General features: G+C 39.4%; 1 protein-coding gene across 4 annotated transcripts in view; it reads right to left on the bottom strand.

The window, feature by feature from the left end:
• The window catches only part of SCAF4 (SR-related CTD associated factor 4), a 59,079-nt gene extending 41,149 nt beyond the window's left edge, over positions 1–17,930 (bottom strand). For 3 of the 4 annotated variants that reach the window (XM_069472351.1, XM_069472354.1, XM_069472353.1), the window contains exon 1: positions 17,480–17,930. In XM_069472351.1, coding sequence (XP_069328452.1) covers positions 17,480–17,509 — 30 coding nt within the window. In that variant the 5' untranslated portion in view covers positions 17,510–17,930. The remainder of the gene's footprint in view (positions 1–17,479) is intronic. The other variant, XM_069472352.1, reaches the window with a different exon arrangement.
• Positions 17,931–18,517: the final 587 nt, after the last annotated feature.

The raw sequence follows: 18,517 nt of genomic DNA, 5'->3' as shown, positions 1-18,517 counted from the left end.
GCAGTACAATTAATCAAAGTATTGCCTAAACTACACTGACACAATTTTGCCATCTTAATTGGTATCTCACTTATGCCAGCAGTGAAGAAAGCTGGAGTGTGAGCAGTGATGAAATTGCAAAAGGCGAAGTTTTCCTACAGCTTGTTGAAAATTGAGTATTTTTCCTTGCAAGAAGTGGTCCAAAGCCTGGAAGAAGTGGTAGTCACTTGGTGCAAGGTCTGGTGAATACAGTGGATGACAGAGAGTTTCCATGTCCAGCTTCTGTAGTTTGAGCAGCGTTTTGTGAGACATGTGGTCTTACAAGAGGATTGGACTGTTTCTCTCGACCAATCTTGGCTGCTTAATCACAAGAATCCTCATCATTTCATCCAGCTGGCTGCAGCAGACATCCGCTGTAATTGACTGACCAGGTTTGATGAGGCTCTAGTGGATAATACCAGTGCTGGACCACCAGATACCGTTAGTCTTTTTTGATGAATATTCAGTTTAGACTGTGTTTTGGCACTTCATATTTATCCAACCATTGTGCCGAATGCCTGCGATTGTCAAAAAGAATCCATTTTCCATCACATGTAAGAATACAGTGCAGAAATGGTTCACCTTTTTGTTGCCACAGCAAACAAAGGCAAGCTTTGAGACAATTTCTCTTCTGGTGCTCATTTAATTCATGCAGTACTACCTTGCCCATTTGTTTCAAATGATCCAATACTGTTGGAATAGTAATGTCAAACCTTGTTGCTAATTCACATATAGGTTGAGATGGATTTGCTTCCACTACAGCTTTCAGCTCATCATTATCCACCCTGGTCTCAGGTTGCCCACATGGGTCATTTCCAAGATTAAAATCACCAGAATGGAACTTCTCAAACCATCGACGTACAGTGTGTTCATTAGCCACATCCTTCACAAACAGTTTGTTGATATTTTGAGCTGCCTGCACTGCATTGGTTCCACGATGGAACTCATATTCAAGAATAGCACGAATTTCTGACTTACTCATGGTTTCACAAAAATTGCTCTAAAAAATTTGTAAGATAATTACAAGCCAAAATGTGTATTTGAAAGAATGAGAATAGAACTTCACAATAAAATAAAAAAACAAGTATCAAGGTGAAATGTGAGAGATATCAACTGTCAAACTTAGTACTTTAGGAAATCAGACATTCCATACTTAATAACCTAATAATATACACAGAGCAGATAAGAGATGCAAAGATAATTCAGGCTCTAGTTATTTCTGACCAACATCCAATCTCAGTCAACAAACCTCAAGAAAATAAACTATCAGCTTTGTATATCAAGTCTGAAAACCATAAAATTTAATATAATTCCAACAAAATCTACTAGTGAAAAAATCTAGACATTGTAGTTTTCTAGAGAAACTCAAAAAGATCTGGTTCTGAATCTGGGTCTGGCCATATAGATGATTCTGGGCAAATTAACCTCTCTAAGCCATAGTGTTCTCATTTGTAAAAAGGATATACTGACACCTACTTGATAGGTATTCAGTTTCAGTAAGAACTAAATGAAGTTTTGTACACAGAATGACTACTATTATTATCCAGCAGAGGGCAGGCGTTCAATCATTAAATGCAATGCTTCCCCTGCCATCATAACTCATATTCGCAATTAATGTAACCCATCAATGAGAAAAAAAAGTGTCAAAGCAGCCAAAGAAAACCATGAAATCTTCCTATATAGAGTAACAGTAGGAGCAGCCCCCAAAAGGTATGAGAGTCCTTTAGAAGGCGTAAGTATAGTAGGAAAAGCATGATGCTTGCCAGCAGCAGATACTAGTTTGGCTCTTTGCTTGTTCACTAGCTGAATAACTATGAAAAAGTCTAAACATGACCACTATCATGCTGCATGACATATAAAAGCCTAAAAGAAAAGGTACTTAAAAATTATGAAGAACCATTCATCCGGATCCCTTATACCAGTAAACAAGAGTTGCAAGAGAAGAATAGGGAATGAGGGTATTTGGCCTGTGACAGCTGTAGAATTCACCGTTTGAGGATTAGTCAAAGTTAAGATGGCACTCTGCTGTTTACTCACATCACAAACCTTGGTAAGTTTAGTTAACCTTTCTAAACACCAAGGATTTTTTAAATCTGAAAAACGGGGATTAATATTAATAGTACTCATCTCACCTCATAAATTTGTTAGGATTAAATTAAATAATGTATTTAAATCTCTTAGCCCACTACGTAACACATAAGTACTCAGTAAATAGAGCAATACAATGCCCTGGGAATCTTTACACATACACACCTGAGTTTAATTTTTTTTTATTATGGCTTACCAATATCTTTCCTGTATTGCATCCATTATTCAAATACTGCACTTAGAGAAATATTCTCTATGGGTGAAAATACAGGAGTATCAAAGACTTTTAGAGAAAGCTGTATGAGATCTTAGTACCTAATCTGGCATTCATACCAAATTCAGAACTGCTTTTTACAATATATCTGGTAGATTCCAACTAGCAACACAGGCTTGATAACTCCAATTAATAAGCTCCAATGGTTACAGCAGTATTCTGTGTACTGACCCCCAAATCTCCCTTCTGCTACCTTTCCTGTTCCAGTTCTGGCCCCGAAACATAGAACAATAGTGATCCCTCTCACATTATAAAATATTTGAAGATAACTAACTAGTTTGTTTCCCTCTTTCATATCTTCTTTAACTATTAGCCAAAAAATAAGGTTTCTACATCTGACTATCCTGGTTAATTCCTTTAAAGTATAAAATCCCAGATGGACAAGGTCCAGATGTAGTCCTGCACTGATGGGATCTAAGAGTGAATTGGCTTATTAGCTTCCTATTTCTGCAGTAAGAAATTACCACAAACTTAGTGGCTTAAAACAATACAAATTTATTATCTTATAGTTTTGAGGTAAGAATCTCACTAATCTAAAATCAAAGTACAGCAGGGCTGCATTGCTTCTGCACGCTCTAGGGGAAAATCTATTTCTTGCCCTTTCTGTCTTCTATAGGGTACCTTTGGCTCATGGTCTCTTCTTCCATCTTCAAAGACAGCAACATTGCATCTTTTCCCCTTTTTGACCTCTGCTTCCATTGTTTTATTTCCTTCTTTGACTCCTCCCTCTCTTGTATAAGGACCCTTGTGATTACACAGGGCCCATCCAGGATAATCAACCCACCTCAAGATTGTTAACATATCCTCAAAGTCTCTTCTGCCATGTAAAGGAACATATTCACAAGTTCTAGCAAACAGATTATGGACATCTTCAGGGAAGGGGGTATTACTACTTTAAAAAAAAATAGTGCTCAATTCATTGTTAACTCACATTTGCAATCAACTGAAACCCTCAGACTGTTTTCACAAGGATCTCTATCAAACCTAGATCTTTATGCTGACTTTATTGGTCTCTGACAATTCTTTCAATCTATTTAGGTAGTCTGGAAATCATTTTCTGCTATTTGATGTAGCAGCTATTCCAATCAGCTTGTAAATTTCATAAACTTTGTTTGCCTCCCTCCCAAGTCAAAGGTTTTTAAAAATCAAGACCTACTTATAGGATGACTGTAACTGATATTCCTTGGATATTTACTGCCAGTAACAATACTCTTATCCTGCCTATATTTTTCTAACTTATTCATAATGTATGTCTTCACTAGACATAACACAGCTTTACAAAAGAAAGGAGTTTAGTTTGTTCTGTTATAAATTGTTAGTGAATCTGTTTTGGCTCTTAGAGACTATCAATTACTAGAAATACTTAAACCAAACTAACAGATCGGCAGAGATAAACGTAAACTGTCACAGAGTCTACAATTTCTAAAATGTGCTTTTTCCTACTTTTTGAAATTAAACCATCAAGACAATATAAGACTTAGAAGGCTAAACGCTAATCTAAGTAATGTTTTTAACCTTAAATCCCTCAAGCAGTATTTCCTTTCTGAATCTTTCTGAATGAGATACCCTTTCTTTTCCCCAAACTTTTAGAAATTTGTTTTCCTTAAATTCACTTTGCAATGGATTATAATGATTATTTCCAGTATTTCTTTGTCTGATATTATGATCTCTAAGATGACAAAGCAATTTTCCCTTAAGCTCCTGTTATAAATATTTAATTACAAAGTTTAAACAAAAAAATAGAAATGCTTCCAAAGAGAAATACATACACTCACAGTGACAAGCTGGTACTAAAATTTCCCTCCTGTTAGACGCAGATATCAAAGCATTTAATTCCAGTCTTTCCACCTCTTTCGTTCATTTGACTCAATATATCATTTACATTAGCTTATACCAAACCAAGAGTTAAATCCAACACAACTTTAATATTTATTAGTAACATGAAATACTTTATGAAAGTACAAATTACATTTCTCAACAAAAGATAATTAGAAAATCATCTTTTCTGCAAAGATGCTTTATCTATTTAATTACAGCCTGAAGACAACTCCGTAAGACATTATTGCTAGAACGATTAGGTAAGGGATAGTTTACAGCCCCTTCTTACCTGGCATTTGATTTTACGCCTTTAATATGTAATTTACCAAAGGTGTACTTGGGTTAATAATTTCTTACTATCAGGCAATGTAGTTTAATGGGGGGAGGAAAGAAGGCCAACCACATGTTAAATAAGTATCGCTATGTCATTGTACCTAAAGGCAGAATACTGTATGAGTTAATCAATAGCATGTACAGATAGTAATAGAAACAACGAAACTGAAAAATGTACAGAGAACAACACAATTAAAGGAAATCCCAATAGCTAATTAATAAACATAGGAATAACATGTTCAGCCTTACCAATCGATGGCCTTACCAATCGATGGTCAAAGTAGTACAAATTAAAACAAGGAGATACAATTCTTTAATTATCTAACTGGCATGAGTATGAATTAGCATAAAGCAACAAGTGTATCCTGCTGGTGAGATCTAATGGGTGAGCTTTAATTCCAAAAAGAAAATTAAAACTATGAAACAAGAACTAAAGTATGTTCATGCCTTTTAAAACAGTAATTCTACTTCTAGAAATCTGTCTAAGGCAATTAGACATTCTCAAAAATTTCCACAATTAACCACTTACAAAACAGAGAATATTATTAAAAAGATTTACTAACTATATAAAAATTTCCAAACACAAGTGGAGGGGGAAAAAAAGACTGAAGTGAAAGGAAATACTGTAAAATGTTAATGGTGATTGATAGCATTATTTTATTTCTTTTATTTTCTAATTCAAATTTACCTAACTTGCATCAATTTTAAAATGAAAAAAATTAAAATTCATAAATTTATAAATGAACTTTATAAACAAACATGCATCTTTCTCCCTTTTGATTACAAATAAAATTGATAATTACATAGTATTATTATAGGTTATATAGAATCATCATTATCAGATGACTTGTTCATGGAGTAAATCTTGTCTTCGAAGCTAACAGTTACTACATTTAAATCAATAACTTGCAAATCTTTAATGAAACTTTTCAAAATTACTAGTTTTTAATTTTTAAAAAGAAATTTAAAAATTTTCCCAAGTCCCTATAGTAATGGAAGCCCTTGTAGATGTAAAATCCAAATCTGAGAAATCACTGTCTTAAACCTTTTTTGTTGACATCTGTGCATTAAAGAAAGCATCCCTTTAAATACTGATACATAATTTACTCCCATGTAAAATCCATTTACTTTTCACAGTCAAACCCTCTGAAACCTAAATGTTTAACCATTTCTCCACTTCTGAAGAGGAAGGTATGAAGACAAGACAGGTCTGGCATCGATATGACGTATTCCTAAAGTGAAGCAAATTTACAGAGCTTTTTAAAACAGAGTCAGGAAAAAGATACTGTACCGCTTCCCTGCTCCTACTGAGCAAGGTCTTTATTTTGATATAAACACTACAAAATAGCTCCATCTATTTCTCCATAAATTTAGTCTTCAGATTTCTAAAAATTCCAAACCAGATAGTTTTATAAGGAACAAAGTTGCATAAAATATGCTCAAATTCAAACGGTTAAAAAAAAGCCATACTTAACTTTTTCCTAAATTTCTTTACTTTACCACGTTTCTCCCACATACTTGTCTACTCCCAGTTGCAGAATTTAAAGAAATGTTTTACAAAATAAATACAAGTGAAAAATCACATTTAATAATAAATATGGGGCTGGGCGCAGTGGCTCATGCCTGTAATCCTAGCTGAGGCTGAGATGGGAGGATCGCTCGAGGTCAGGGTTCGAGACCAGCCTGAGCAAGAGCGAGACCCTGTCTCTACTAAAAATAGAAAGAAATTATCTGGACAACTAAAAATATATAGAAAAAATTAGTCGGACATGGTGGCGCATGCCTATAGTCCCAGCTACTCAGGAGGCCGAGGCAGGAGGATCGCTTGAGCCCAGGAGTTTGAGGTTGCTGTGAGCTAGGCTGACGCCACGCCACTCTAGCCTGGGCAACAGAGCGAGACTCTGTCTCAAAAAAAAAAAAAAAAAAAGGAAACCATTTTCAGGTTAACTACTATATTTCTACATGCATTAATAGAATATAGTAATATAGCAAATAGTAGTTTAAACTTCATCTGTATTATTTCTCACTCTTTAATTATATCACCAAGCCCTAATTCTGTTACCATCTGTGGCTGGCAGAATTTTCTAAGTAGTTAATTTCTAATGACTTACCCATATGAAGTATGCCTTAATTTACTCTTCATTTTAGACTACCTCCCCTACAATTTCCAGGGGTCTAATCCCTTCACTCAAACTTTTCACTTTTAGCACCAAGGCTGCACTTCCCTCACCAGTGCTTTTAACCCACCCCATTCAGTTAGTTCCAGCTTATCACAATAGGTCATTTTCCATTCCTTACATCCATTTTGGTTCACTGAACTGCAATCAATCCACAACTCCTTCCTTTTCACTTGCTCAAAAATAGGCCAAAAGATGATTTTAGGAAATGCCAAACATTCTATCCACGCCATTGCTCTCCTTTACTAGCACAGGTACCAGATTTCAAGATCACTTTTACCGTGCCTCACTAGTCAACTTTGTGTTCCCTCAAAGTTGGCTATGAAACATTTTTGTGAATTAAATATTTTCCCCTATACCTCAAAAGAAGAAATAATTGGTTCCAGGATATAAAATCATTTGACTGGAAGAAAAATGAAAAAAATGTTAACATTAGTAAAAGTCTCTAATAAAATAATTAAGCACTTTAATTTGGTATAAATTAGTAAAAAAACAAACATAAATGCACATCTTAAGTTTTAAATGTGGACTGTACCTATTGCATTATGGTAGATGACTTAAACTTTGACAAGTCCTTCTAAAAATATACATTTTTTTACAGTATCACTTGCTACCATGCTTCAAATGTACAAAAGTTGTTCACTGAGCCCTCTTTCCCCATGAACAGTCTAGTAGACAAGGATTAGCTGCTCAAAAAACTTCAGAGCAGTCATGAGGGGCTGTGGACAAGACTCCAGCTCTTAAGGATCGAGTCAAATCTCACAACTACCACCTTTATGCTGTGTGATCTCGGACTATTCACAATGTATCTCTCTAGTTTTCCTTATCTTTAAAGTGGAAAGAATGCAAAGAGATACATAAAACACCTAACCTATTAGCTGGCATCTACTTGTTACTTAAAAGATTCTTTTCTTTTAATTGCCCTGATCTGTTCCCACTGGATTACTTCTTAAAATAGTGTGTCAAAACTGAAGATATCCTTTGAACATATTTAGGATTCGGGATCAACAAAATAATTTACAAAGCCATGCAGTACCTACTGGATATTGTTTTCAATATGACAGAAAATCAGATCATGTAAGAAAACAATGAAGATGGTATGGTACAACCTAATGTTTGTTTTTTACAACAGCCTTGAGATACAATTCATACACCATACAATTCACCCTTTTAAAATGTATAATTCAGTGTTTTTTAGTACAGTTGGAGTTGGGCAACCATCAACACTAGAGTATTTTCATCATCCCCAAAGAAATCCCATATCCATTAGCAGTCACTCCCTATTCCCCTCCCTGCCAAAGAATAATCTACTTTCTGTCTCCATGGATTTGTCTATTTTGGACATTTCATTTTTTTATTTAAAAATTAACATTTTTAAGTTTATATTAACTTTATAAAGTATGCACTTACACATTTGTTAAATTAGACAGTGATGAAACACCTTTACAAAGATTTGGATATATCTCCAACTGAACCCCAAACTTGGCTGTCCTTTCAAAAGCCATTTATCATTCAGCATCTTTTACTAAGGTAAACTAGGTGACATATGGCCATTAAAACTTAAGAAATATTTTATCTGTTTCTAAAGGCTTAAAAGGCATATTACAGTAAGTTTCTATATTGTAGGTTTCCTTTAAGCAGGGTATAATGTAATTCTACTTCAACTAGAACTTAGCTCTGACAAAGTCACAATCAAAAGGACAAAATAAAGTGGAATACTCACGGTAAAGTGCATAAAGATATATTGAGGATAATGCAGAAGGAGAGTTACAGACTATTGGGTTGATCAACGATTACTCTTTAATGCAATAACATACCTAGAGTGGGACAATGGGAGCAGTCCACCCAAGTGCAGGCAGTAAGTGGATGAACTCTCAAGACTCTAGATATAATAATAAAGCTTTTAGTCATTTCGTTCTTTTATGATCATCAAGTACTGGCAATTCTAAATAACATTAGGGATAAGATATTCCTTCCGCCAAAATATTTGGTTCATTGAGACTAAGTTTTAAACTGTTGCTGTGGTTACTACCAAGTTTTAGCAATATACAAATGTCGAATCTGCATGTTTTTATTATGTATCCTTTAATAAGCAATTCATTTTAAGTGGAAGTTCATAGAGAACCGCCCCAGCTATATGGTCGATTCCCAACACATGCAGATTCCATATACATGTTCACTTGGAGAGTAAGTACAAAGAGACTAAGGAAAGCTTCAGATCTCCTCAGGCTCAGTTTGTCTCCAATCCTGTGGTACCTCCTTCTATATATTCCTGGGTTTAAATAGTATATTCAAAATGATACCTGTGTGCAATTTTTCTTTCCCTGAGACAACTTTTTTTCTGGTATAAATATTTACAAACAGCCAGAATCAACCCTGACTAAATGTGTATAGTGGGATACAAAACTTTAAACTCACGAACAAAAATTATGGAGATGCCATTACTAAGCAACAAAGTATAAGGAAGTGGACATTTACACAGAATTTCAGAAGTGTTTACCTAATGCAATAGAAACAAGTGCTCTTCAATTATGAGGACGGATTAATAAACCTGGCTATAAGTGTCTACCAAACACAAACATGTGAACACCAATTTTAACAGTAATTGATAAATCTGCTTAAGACCTGAAAGGAAACTGGAACATTCTGATTCATTATTGTGACAGACGAGTATGCAGATAAGTTTTTCCACTTTTTCAAAATAAACATTACTGCAGTTTAAAAGTCTGATATGATTCTGTGTGTTTCTTTCGTGGTCATTTTTGCTTATTTCGCGATTATTTCTGAAAATAATTTTGTTACAGAAAAGGGGTGTTTGAAAAGGAATTTTAAAACAAAAAGATCTGCTCTGCATATCAAATATGCTAGCTATGCCACTGTTCTACGGTCTCTTCCAACTGGGATTACCGACCCACATGGATTTATATCAAGAATCACCAATCATCCAAACATAAATTATAACTTACAGGAGGTATCTGGATGGCCATCTACTTTTTACTGAGCCCTGCTGTCCGTCCCCCAGCTACCCTGCCAAAACCCTGGCTTCTCTCCACTCCTGGGTTACACTGGGTTTCTTGCTGAATTTACCACTAATCTGGTACAGCACGCTTCACTGGAATCAAGGTTTCTATTACACATGTTTACGTATGTCTTCAAAAGTGTCAATAAAAACTATACAGCACTGAAATGTGATCAACAGGCCATGCAAATAATTCAACAGGATGAAGGTGATCAGGGTATAATAACTTTTAATATTGTCTGTGAAATCTATTCTAGTTCTCAAAATCACAACAGTACACTGTTACACTTAATATTAATATTAACCAGAAATTTAGCCATGTCTCTCCCAGTGTAAGTTCTCAACAGATCCTGATAAAGCCTAATACAAATTTAACTATTACCCATCTTCACATTTTCTGTGGTTTGACAGAAATATAATATGCATCAGCCAATGCTGCCAAAAATTTGAACTGTTAGTGGTAAGCCGCTTAGTCTGTATACCTGATAACAGTGTAGTTTTTAGCCTATCATTAAAGTTGTATGCTGTTGCTCTGAAATGTGCTTTAAAAAAAAGGATTTGGCATATTGTCTCAACAAATGTTATGGATAATACTAAAGGCTCATTACATAACAATTTTTTTATCAAAGTATATTTAAAGTGAGATTTTAATGTGTGCAGATATCTATAGAAAAGTTACCTAGAATGCAGAAGTAAATTATGTTTGCTTGTGCTCCATGGCAGAGAAAACCGACGATTTGTATCTGGTAAAACAAGACAAAACAAAACAACAAGGACTACCATTTTGTCAACTTTCTATAATTAGGTACAGTTTTAACCTGAATTGTTTCAAAAGACTTATAAACCAACTTTCCCATTATTCTAATTTTTCTCTGAATCATTTGCTTGTGTTCATGTAATTTTTTCTGCAACAATATACTAGACAAAATGATAGGGTAGGGAGGGGAATATTTTCGACAAGCAGCTCTGAAGAACCAGCTTTATTCTGCTCACTATAAAGGCAGACCTCCGCTATTGCTGGAGATTAAGAATTTCCTGACAGTTGAGAAAGAAAACTACATATAACTAACTTTCAATATTTGAAAACTCTTGGGATTAAGAGCACAACATGGTCGAATTTGGCAAGCAAGGGAAACCTCCCATTTTCCTTCAATTGCTGACCTAGTCCTCCTCTGTATCTCTTCCACACAGTGAAGAACTTGTCTATTTCTTAGGCCTCTCACAGAAGAAAGGAATGATCAAAAACTAAAGCTTACTATTCCAGGTTAAAAAAAAAAAAAACTTAACCAGGCATCCTTATCAGATGAGCTAAATTCTAGATGACAATCATGCCTAGTAATCAACAGGTAAAAATACACAACAGTCACACAAAACAATTTACAGCGAAAATAGGAAGAAGCAAGCTCCCCACTGAGATGTGGAACTCAACTGTTCCTTCAAGATAACATGGTGGGTCAAGACTGACAGCCCAACAGGATAAGTGTACAAACATCAATTCATATTTTAAGTATTCATAAAATGTAATTTATGTCCAATTTTAAAGATAACAATGAATATTAAAGTACTCATATTTTCTTCCTGCACTGCAAAGTAGCATATATGCACATCACCTCAGCACTGCAGTTCTCAAAAAGTAATCCAAGGACCCCTGAGGGTCTCTGAGTCTCTTTTTGGTGGTAAGGTCAAAACCGTTTTCACATTAATACTAAGACATTTTTCACCTTTTCATTTATTTTCTCACAAGTATGCAGGAGTGTTTTCCAGAGACTAACTGATGTGTGCTATTGCAAGAGACTGAATGAAAAAGTAGATATGAGGATCCAGGATTTATTAAACCAAAGCTTAAATGAGATTTGCAAAAATGTAAAATGATGCCACTCTTCCCACTAATTTTTGTTTTGGAAATACTAGTTTTCATTAAAAATGTTACGTTAACATGTAATGAGGAGTTTATTGTTTTTAATGCTTATAATTCTTAGTTTAAATATCTAATATAGTAAATACCAATAAATAGAACATATTGATACAAAAGCTCTCTGTGGTCCTTAACATTTAAGAATTTTAAAAGGTGGGCCGGGCGCGGTGGCTCACGCCTGTAATCCTAGCACTCTGGGAGGCCGAGGCGGGTGGATCGCTCGAGGTCAGGAGTTCGAGATCAGCCTGAGCAAGAGTGAGACCCCGTCTCTACTAAAAATAGAAAGAAATTATATGGACAACTAAAATATATATATACAAAAAATTAGCCGGGCATGGTGGCGCATGCCTGTAGTCCCAGCTACTCGGGAGGCTGAGGCAGTAGGATCGCTTAAGCCCGGGAGTTTGAGGTTGCTGTGAGCTAGGCTGACGCCACGGCACTCACTCTAGCCCGGGCAACAGAGTGAGACTCTGTCTCAAACAAAAAAAAAAAAAAAAAAGAATTTTAAAAGGTCAAAAACAAAAAAGTTTGAGAACAGCTATTCTAGACAAATTCTTACACATGTACACAAGGAGACATGGTTGAGAAAGTTCATTGCAGTTTGTCAGAAAAAATGAACTAAATCTTATATAGCATTAATCTTTGAGCAAAAAGAAAAAAAAAGCACACCAAGGAATATGCAGAATATACCACCCGTGCATATCATACGCAGAATATATGTTTTTGGACTACAGAGATTAATACCAAATTCATTATTTGATTGCCTCTGTTGGGAGGAGTGATTGGAGTAGTAACGAAAGGAAAGGAGGACTTTATGATATTTTATTTTTAATTAAAAACATAAAACAAAATAGTAACAACTATAAATAGTTTTTTTTTCCCCCGAGACAGTCTCTCGCTCTGTTGCCCGGGCTAGAGTGCCGTAGCGTCAGCCCAGCTCACAGCAACCTCCAACTCCTTGGCTCAAGCAATCCTTCTGCCTCAGCCTCCCGAGTAGCTGGGAATACAGGCATGTGCCACCATGCCCAGCTAATTTCTTTCTATTTTTAGTAGAGACACGGTCTCGCTCTTGCTCAAGCTGGTCTCGAACTCCTGACCTTGAGCGATCCTCCTGCCTCGGCCTCCCAGAGTGCTAGGATTACAGGTGTGAGCCACCGCGCCCACCACACCCGGCCAATTGTTATTGTTTTATTTTCTCTGCACTGTTTTACTTTAATTAAATGTCTTAAAATTGTAGGTGCTGTAAAAAAAGGGAGGAGGGGCAAGCAAGATATATTCTTTTAGATTTAGGGAAGATTGATTAAAGGCTAAAAATACAATCAATGGGTAGCCAAAAATACAATCTATAACTTTTATTCATTCCACAAACTTTAACAAAACACCAAACTCTTCACATTAAGAAGTGTGTAAGTAACACAGCAGAACACAGGTAAGTACTGGCCATAATTGATCAGATTCTTTTTCACTCTTCATCTTTCCCAACACTCAAGTGTCTTGCCATAAAAGTTCTCCAAATACTCTGGTTAAATGGATGTCTCTAATAACCACCTTTCTCATCTCCTTTCCTTCTATATCAGAGAAAGACTTCTTTTACCTGTGTTTCTGATCTGTCCCTTTTCTTTTATACACAATTTTGTTCTCAGTTAACCATCCCCTCTTGCTGCTTTAAACTATGATGTGTTTTCTCCACTACCTCAAAAATGCTCAAGCCTGTAATAGAGATCAGGATTGAATACCACTAAGGGGAAAACCTCATATATACGATATAAATATAGGAATTGCCTGGCACCAGTGCCTAGTACACTGTTAATTGCTCTTCCTTGTCTTCACTCCTGAAGCAACTTTGCCTTTTTATCCCTTGAAACCAAACTTCTAACCACTACATTACCTTTGCCACCTCTTATTTCCTTATATCCCATCACTATTCAACCCTAAACTTCAAATCCTATTACCCTCAAAAATTTCAGTGGCCAAGGTTTTTTTAAAATTTATTTATAATTTTTTTTTCTATTTTTAGTCACCCAGCTAATTCCTTCTATTTTTTAGTAGAGATGGGTTCTCACTCTTGTCAGGCTGATCTCGAACTCCTGACCTTCAAGCAATCCTCCTGCTTACGCCTTCCAGAGTGCTAGGATTATAGGCGTGAGCTCTACCTCAGTGGCCAAGTCTTTAATCTGTGACCACTCCCTTGGTATTATACAAAATATCATCTTCAGGCAGCAATTAAATTGGAGAGATCTGCATTCATATCCCAACTTTGCCATTAGTTAGTAATGTGCCCTTGGCTGAATTATTAATTTCTTAGAAAATCAGTTTCCTCACCTATAATTGAATGTCTATGCAGGGCTGTGGAAGTACATCTCTATTAAGTTAGATATGTATATCATATAAAGTGCCTGACATGCCATAGGTGTTATATTAAGTACTAATTCCTTCTCCCTCCCCCCTTTCAATTTTCTCCAGGGCACATCTGAAAGTGACTCTTGGATGTCTCCCTTTCTCTTGGTTGTTTCCAAGTTTGAGTCCTACATGCCCAACTGCTTGCCAAAAATTTCCACATGACTGTTTCACACTTCAAACTCAACCTGTTCAAAAATCAAACACATTTTTCTTCTCTGCTAAATATGCTTTTGATGACTTGTGTTAATGGTATCACCACCCTCTCCGCACTTAGAATGTAGGGACAAAAGGCGCTTATAAACCTATTAGATACCAAGGACCACGAATTCCGTTAGTCCACAACCCTCCCCTCCTCTCCATTCCAACTACAGACTTGCCAAATTCAGGTTTTATTCACCTTTCCTACCAAGTCTCTGCCTCCTACAACATAAACTACTACAAATTGAACAGTTTTGATTATATTATTCCACTGCTTAAAACCTTTCATGTTTACCCACACCCTAAAAATGAAATTCTAACATATTAGACAGACCCAAGCTTGTCAGGCCCCAAACTACTTTCCAGTAGCCTCTGGGAGTCAAATTACTGTACTATTTTCTTCTCAGCACTGTTGTCCCTTGATCACTATTTCCCATACCTGAAATCCTAAAACTGATACCTCTCTCTTCCCAAGTCTTCACTGATTCCTCATGGCCATCCCATACTACAATATGGTTCACAAAGGAAGCTGTTCTAACACATATAAAGGTAACCTTAATGTGTGATAGTCTTGTGGCTCACACCCTCTATACAGCTATCCCAGCTTTTTTGGCACCAGGGACTAGTTCTGTGGAAGACAATTTTTCCATTGGTTTTGGGATGATTCAAGCATATTACATTTATTGTTCAGTCAAACCTCTCTACTAAAGATAAACTATTTGCAGCCGATCCCCAGCGCTAGCATCACTGCCTCAGCTCCACCTCAGATCGTCAGGCATTAGATTCTCACAAGGAGCGCGCAACCTAGATTCCTCACACATCCAATTTACAGTAGGGTTCACGCTCCTATGACAATCTAATGCCACCGCTGATCAGAGTTTATGCAGTGATGTGAGGGATGGTGAGCCACTGTAAATACAGATGAAGCTTCACTCACTCACCACTCACCTCCTGCTGTGTGGCCCTATTCCTAACAGGCCACAGAGCAATACCAGTCTGCGGGGAAGGGGACTGCAACTCTATTAGACCATTATGTGAGAGTCTTAAGTCTTATGTCCTCTATTAGACTAGATAGAGACCCTTCGTTGTCTTACAGTACTTAGCACACAGCTGTGCAGCCAAGCAGGCACTCAAAAGTTTGTTAATTGAAGATTAGATCTGGAAGAATTGAGATTACAGGGAACTAATCAATAACATTTCATGAATGGGGAGAAATAGTTAAGAAGCACTACAAATCAAGTAGGTACAAGACGAATTTTAAAGTCAGGTTAATTTCCCCAAAAGAAAGTTCCAATTTTGCAGAAGACTTGGCATTAGCAACATACGCATATCATAAATGCAATCTGCAGTCCATAAAGATTAGAAGTGAATTGAAAATTATTTGAGGAAAATGAACAATGATAAGAAAGTGCTCATTTTGCACATTCAGAAAGGTCAAACTAACCTCTTCCCCTTTTCAAAGAGTCAATACCATTCCCAATTTTAGTTTCAGAGTAAAAACTACTGATGGCCCTTTTCAGGATTAACAGAAAACTTTACTTAATAATGTGCTTGATGTCAACTTCCATAATGTCTGAATCAGAATTAAATACTTCTGATCTTAAGAATACATTAAAAACTCTCTTTCATTGAAAACATTCAATAGTTTTTGTCTTGGGAGAAAAATGTACTTGAAATCTTTTAACAATTGTTGTACCATTTGAGAATAAGTTCTCATTTATTCAGTAAGTATTTGTCAGGCACCTGCTTTGGTGGAAGGGGAGAGAGAACAGAAACTCTACCCTCACGGAGCCAATATTTCAGTGAATTTTACCTTCAGAAAACAAAGTCAACGTCCAACTATGAATTATTTAGAGCATTATCACAAATTCTCTTATCAAAAATTAGGAAATATAATTTTGCTATTTTGAAAATAATCATTACTGAACTTTTACAAGACACTGTCCAATACCAGTTGCAAGTACTGCAGTTAAGACATTTTATGTACCCATCAGTTGAAGAAATATCATTTTTAGGATAATTTATATGGCAATAAATGGTCTCAACTGCAGTGTAACTGGAGAGTCCTATATTATGGCACCGCAAATCGAAAGGAAAGTTATCGCACCATAATTCTGTTACAAGTAGAACTACAAAATCTCATTGTGAGATGAAGCAAGTTTTTAACGCCAAATCAACACCTCTCAAACTACTTCATCTGATTTTTTCTATGTTGGCCTATCTCTAGCATTTGGAAAAGGAAGATAATACAACTCAACCCATGACAACAGTTCCCATTCCGTAACTGCATTTTAAATCGGCAATGGTCAAGTCCCCTCCTCCCAAATCGATTCTGACAAACAGCATGTACTCTACACTCGAAAAGCAACACCTGGAATGATCAGAGATACTAGTAGAGAGCTTTAAGGCCGCAAGTAGCTTTGTTCCCGGCTTTGGGAGGTTTTCACATGTAAATGTTCTAATAAAACGGAGTCGAGGATTAACTACCTCGGGAGGGGGTGTGAGAGTAGGGAACTGGAGGACAAGGCTTTCTAGCGGACCAAAGCAGAGCAAATACTCTTCTCTCCCATTCAACTTTTTAGGTGTCACGTTGGGGCCACAGAGCCGATAAGAGGGTTATATTTACTACTCGAAATGATAAGGAGCCATAACCTGATTTCCCAAGTGAGTGAAACCCGGAGGAGGGGGATGAACACCTTCTCCAACTCCTCCCCGACTCGGGATCAGAGTCCAGCCGTCGACGCGCAGCGGCCTGAGCAACAGGAGAGCCGAAGCCACCGCTCCGCCAGCCCCACGGCCGGCAGATGCTCCCGCTCCCCCGCCCCCAACCCCACACGCCCGCCCGCGCTTCTTTCTTAGCCCCTTGCAGGCTCCCGGCACCGCGAAGCCCATAACGGGGCGAAGAGCAGAGAGCTAGGGCGCTCGGACCCGAAAAGGGGCGAAGTTAGAGAAACCGGCGCCAACGCGGGCTGGGGGAGGCCGCAAGGGGGCGAGGGGGCGAGGGGCCAGCCCGAGGTCGCCGCCCGGGGGTGGGCGGTGGGGGAGGGGTGTGGGGTCAGTTCCCGTGGTCGCTGCGACCTCTCCCGGGCCACAGGCCGCTCCGCGCAGGCCCCGCAGCCCCGGAACCGGGGCAGGAAGCGTCCCCACCCCGACCAAAGCTTTAAACCCCCGGCGGCGGGAGAAACGGGCCATGGCTCCTGCAGCAGGCCCGGCACCCCCCTGCCCCGAGCACCCCTCACCTCCTGGTTGAAGGCGTTGACGGCGTCCATGTTCGCGCTGCGGCGGCGGCGGCTGCTCCGGGCCCGCCGGTCACATAGACCTCGCGCCGGGGCGGAGCAGGGCCGGGGAACTGACTGGGCCTGGCAGCCGGGGGAGGCGACAAGCAGCGGAGCCTGAGGCCGGGCAGGAAGAGGCTGCGGCCGACGCGGCGAGGCGGGCGGCAGAGGCGGAGGGGTGTCCGGCCCCTACTCAGTCCCGTTCGCAGGGTGAGGAAAAAGAGGCGGCGGCGGCGCTGGGCTCCAACATGTCCGTTTGGTGGTGGCGGCTGCGCTCTGCGTCTGGCTGACACGGCCCCCCGCGCCCTCACGCACTGGCCCACACTGGCCCGGCCGGCGAGCGGGCGGGCCTCTCTCTCCCTCTCACCAGCAGGATGGCGGCAGCGGCCCGACTCCACGCCGCGCGGGGCACCCTGGGACAGCTCAGGCCTCCCGGCGCTTCCTGTGCCCGGCTCCCGCCCCGCCCCGCCCCGCCCGCGCTGGCCCCGCCCCCGCCCCGCCCCGCGCGCCACGCTCCCGCCTGCTGGCGCGTGACGACGGGACGTCGGGCTCTTTCCCGCCGGCGGGGGCCGCGGGCTGGGGTACGTCTCGGGACCGGAGTCCGGCCCCGGCGAAGAGCGTCGCGGAGCGCGGGAGCCCAGGGCTGCCGGGGTGGCCTGGAGTCGCGCCCCCGCCCAACGCGGCGCTCCGGTGCGTTTCTGTGTGCGGTTCTGCCGGAGCAGGCCCCGCAGCCGGCCGCGGCGGGCGGGCACGGAGCCCTCGCTCTCGGCTGCCTCTAACAAAGGGCGCAGGATTTAACCCCAGCACTCTGGGCGTGCGTTTGCAGGCTCTCGTGCGCTCTGCGGAGAAAAGCCTCTGCCGGTGCAGCCCTGCGTCTGCTCGACTTGTGCGAGTTGGTTCTGCGCGAGCTAAAACACCGAGAACAGGCAGGCGCTGGATAGCCACGTGCAGCCTTGTGCCGCGGGAGGAGTGGATTCGCCAAACTCTTACGTTGATTGCCCA

This window comes from Eulemur rufifrons, chromosome 7 (assembly GCF_041146395.1).
Source record: "Eulemur rufifrons isolate Redbay chromosome 7, OSU_ERuf_1, whole genome shotgun sequence".
Taxonomy (NCBI): domain Eukaryota; kingdom Metazoa; phylum Chordata; class Mammalia; order Primates; family Lemuridae; genus Eulemur; species Eulemur rufifrons.
The sequence above is the reverse complement of the archived record's forward strand: the minus strand, read 5'-3'. Positions and strand labels throughout refer to the sequence as shown.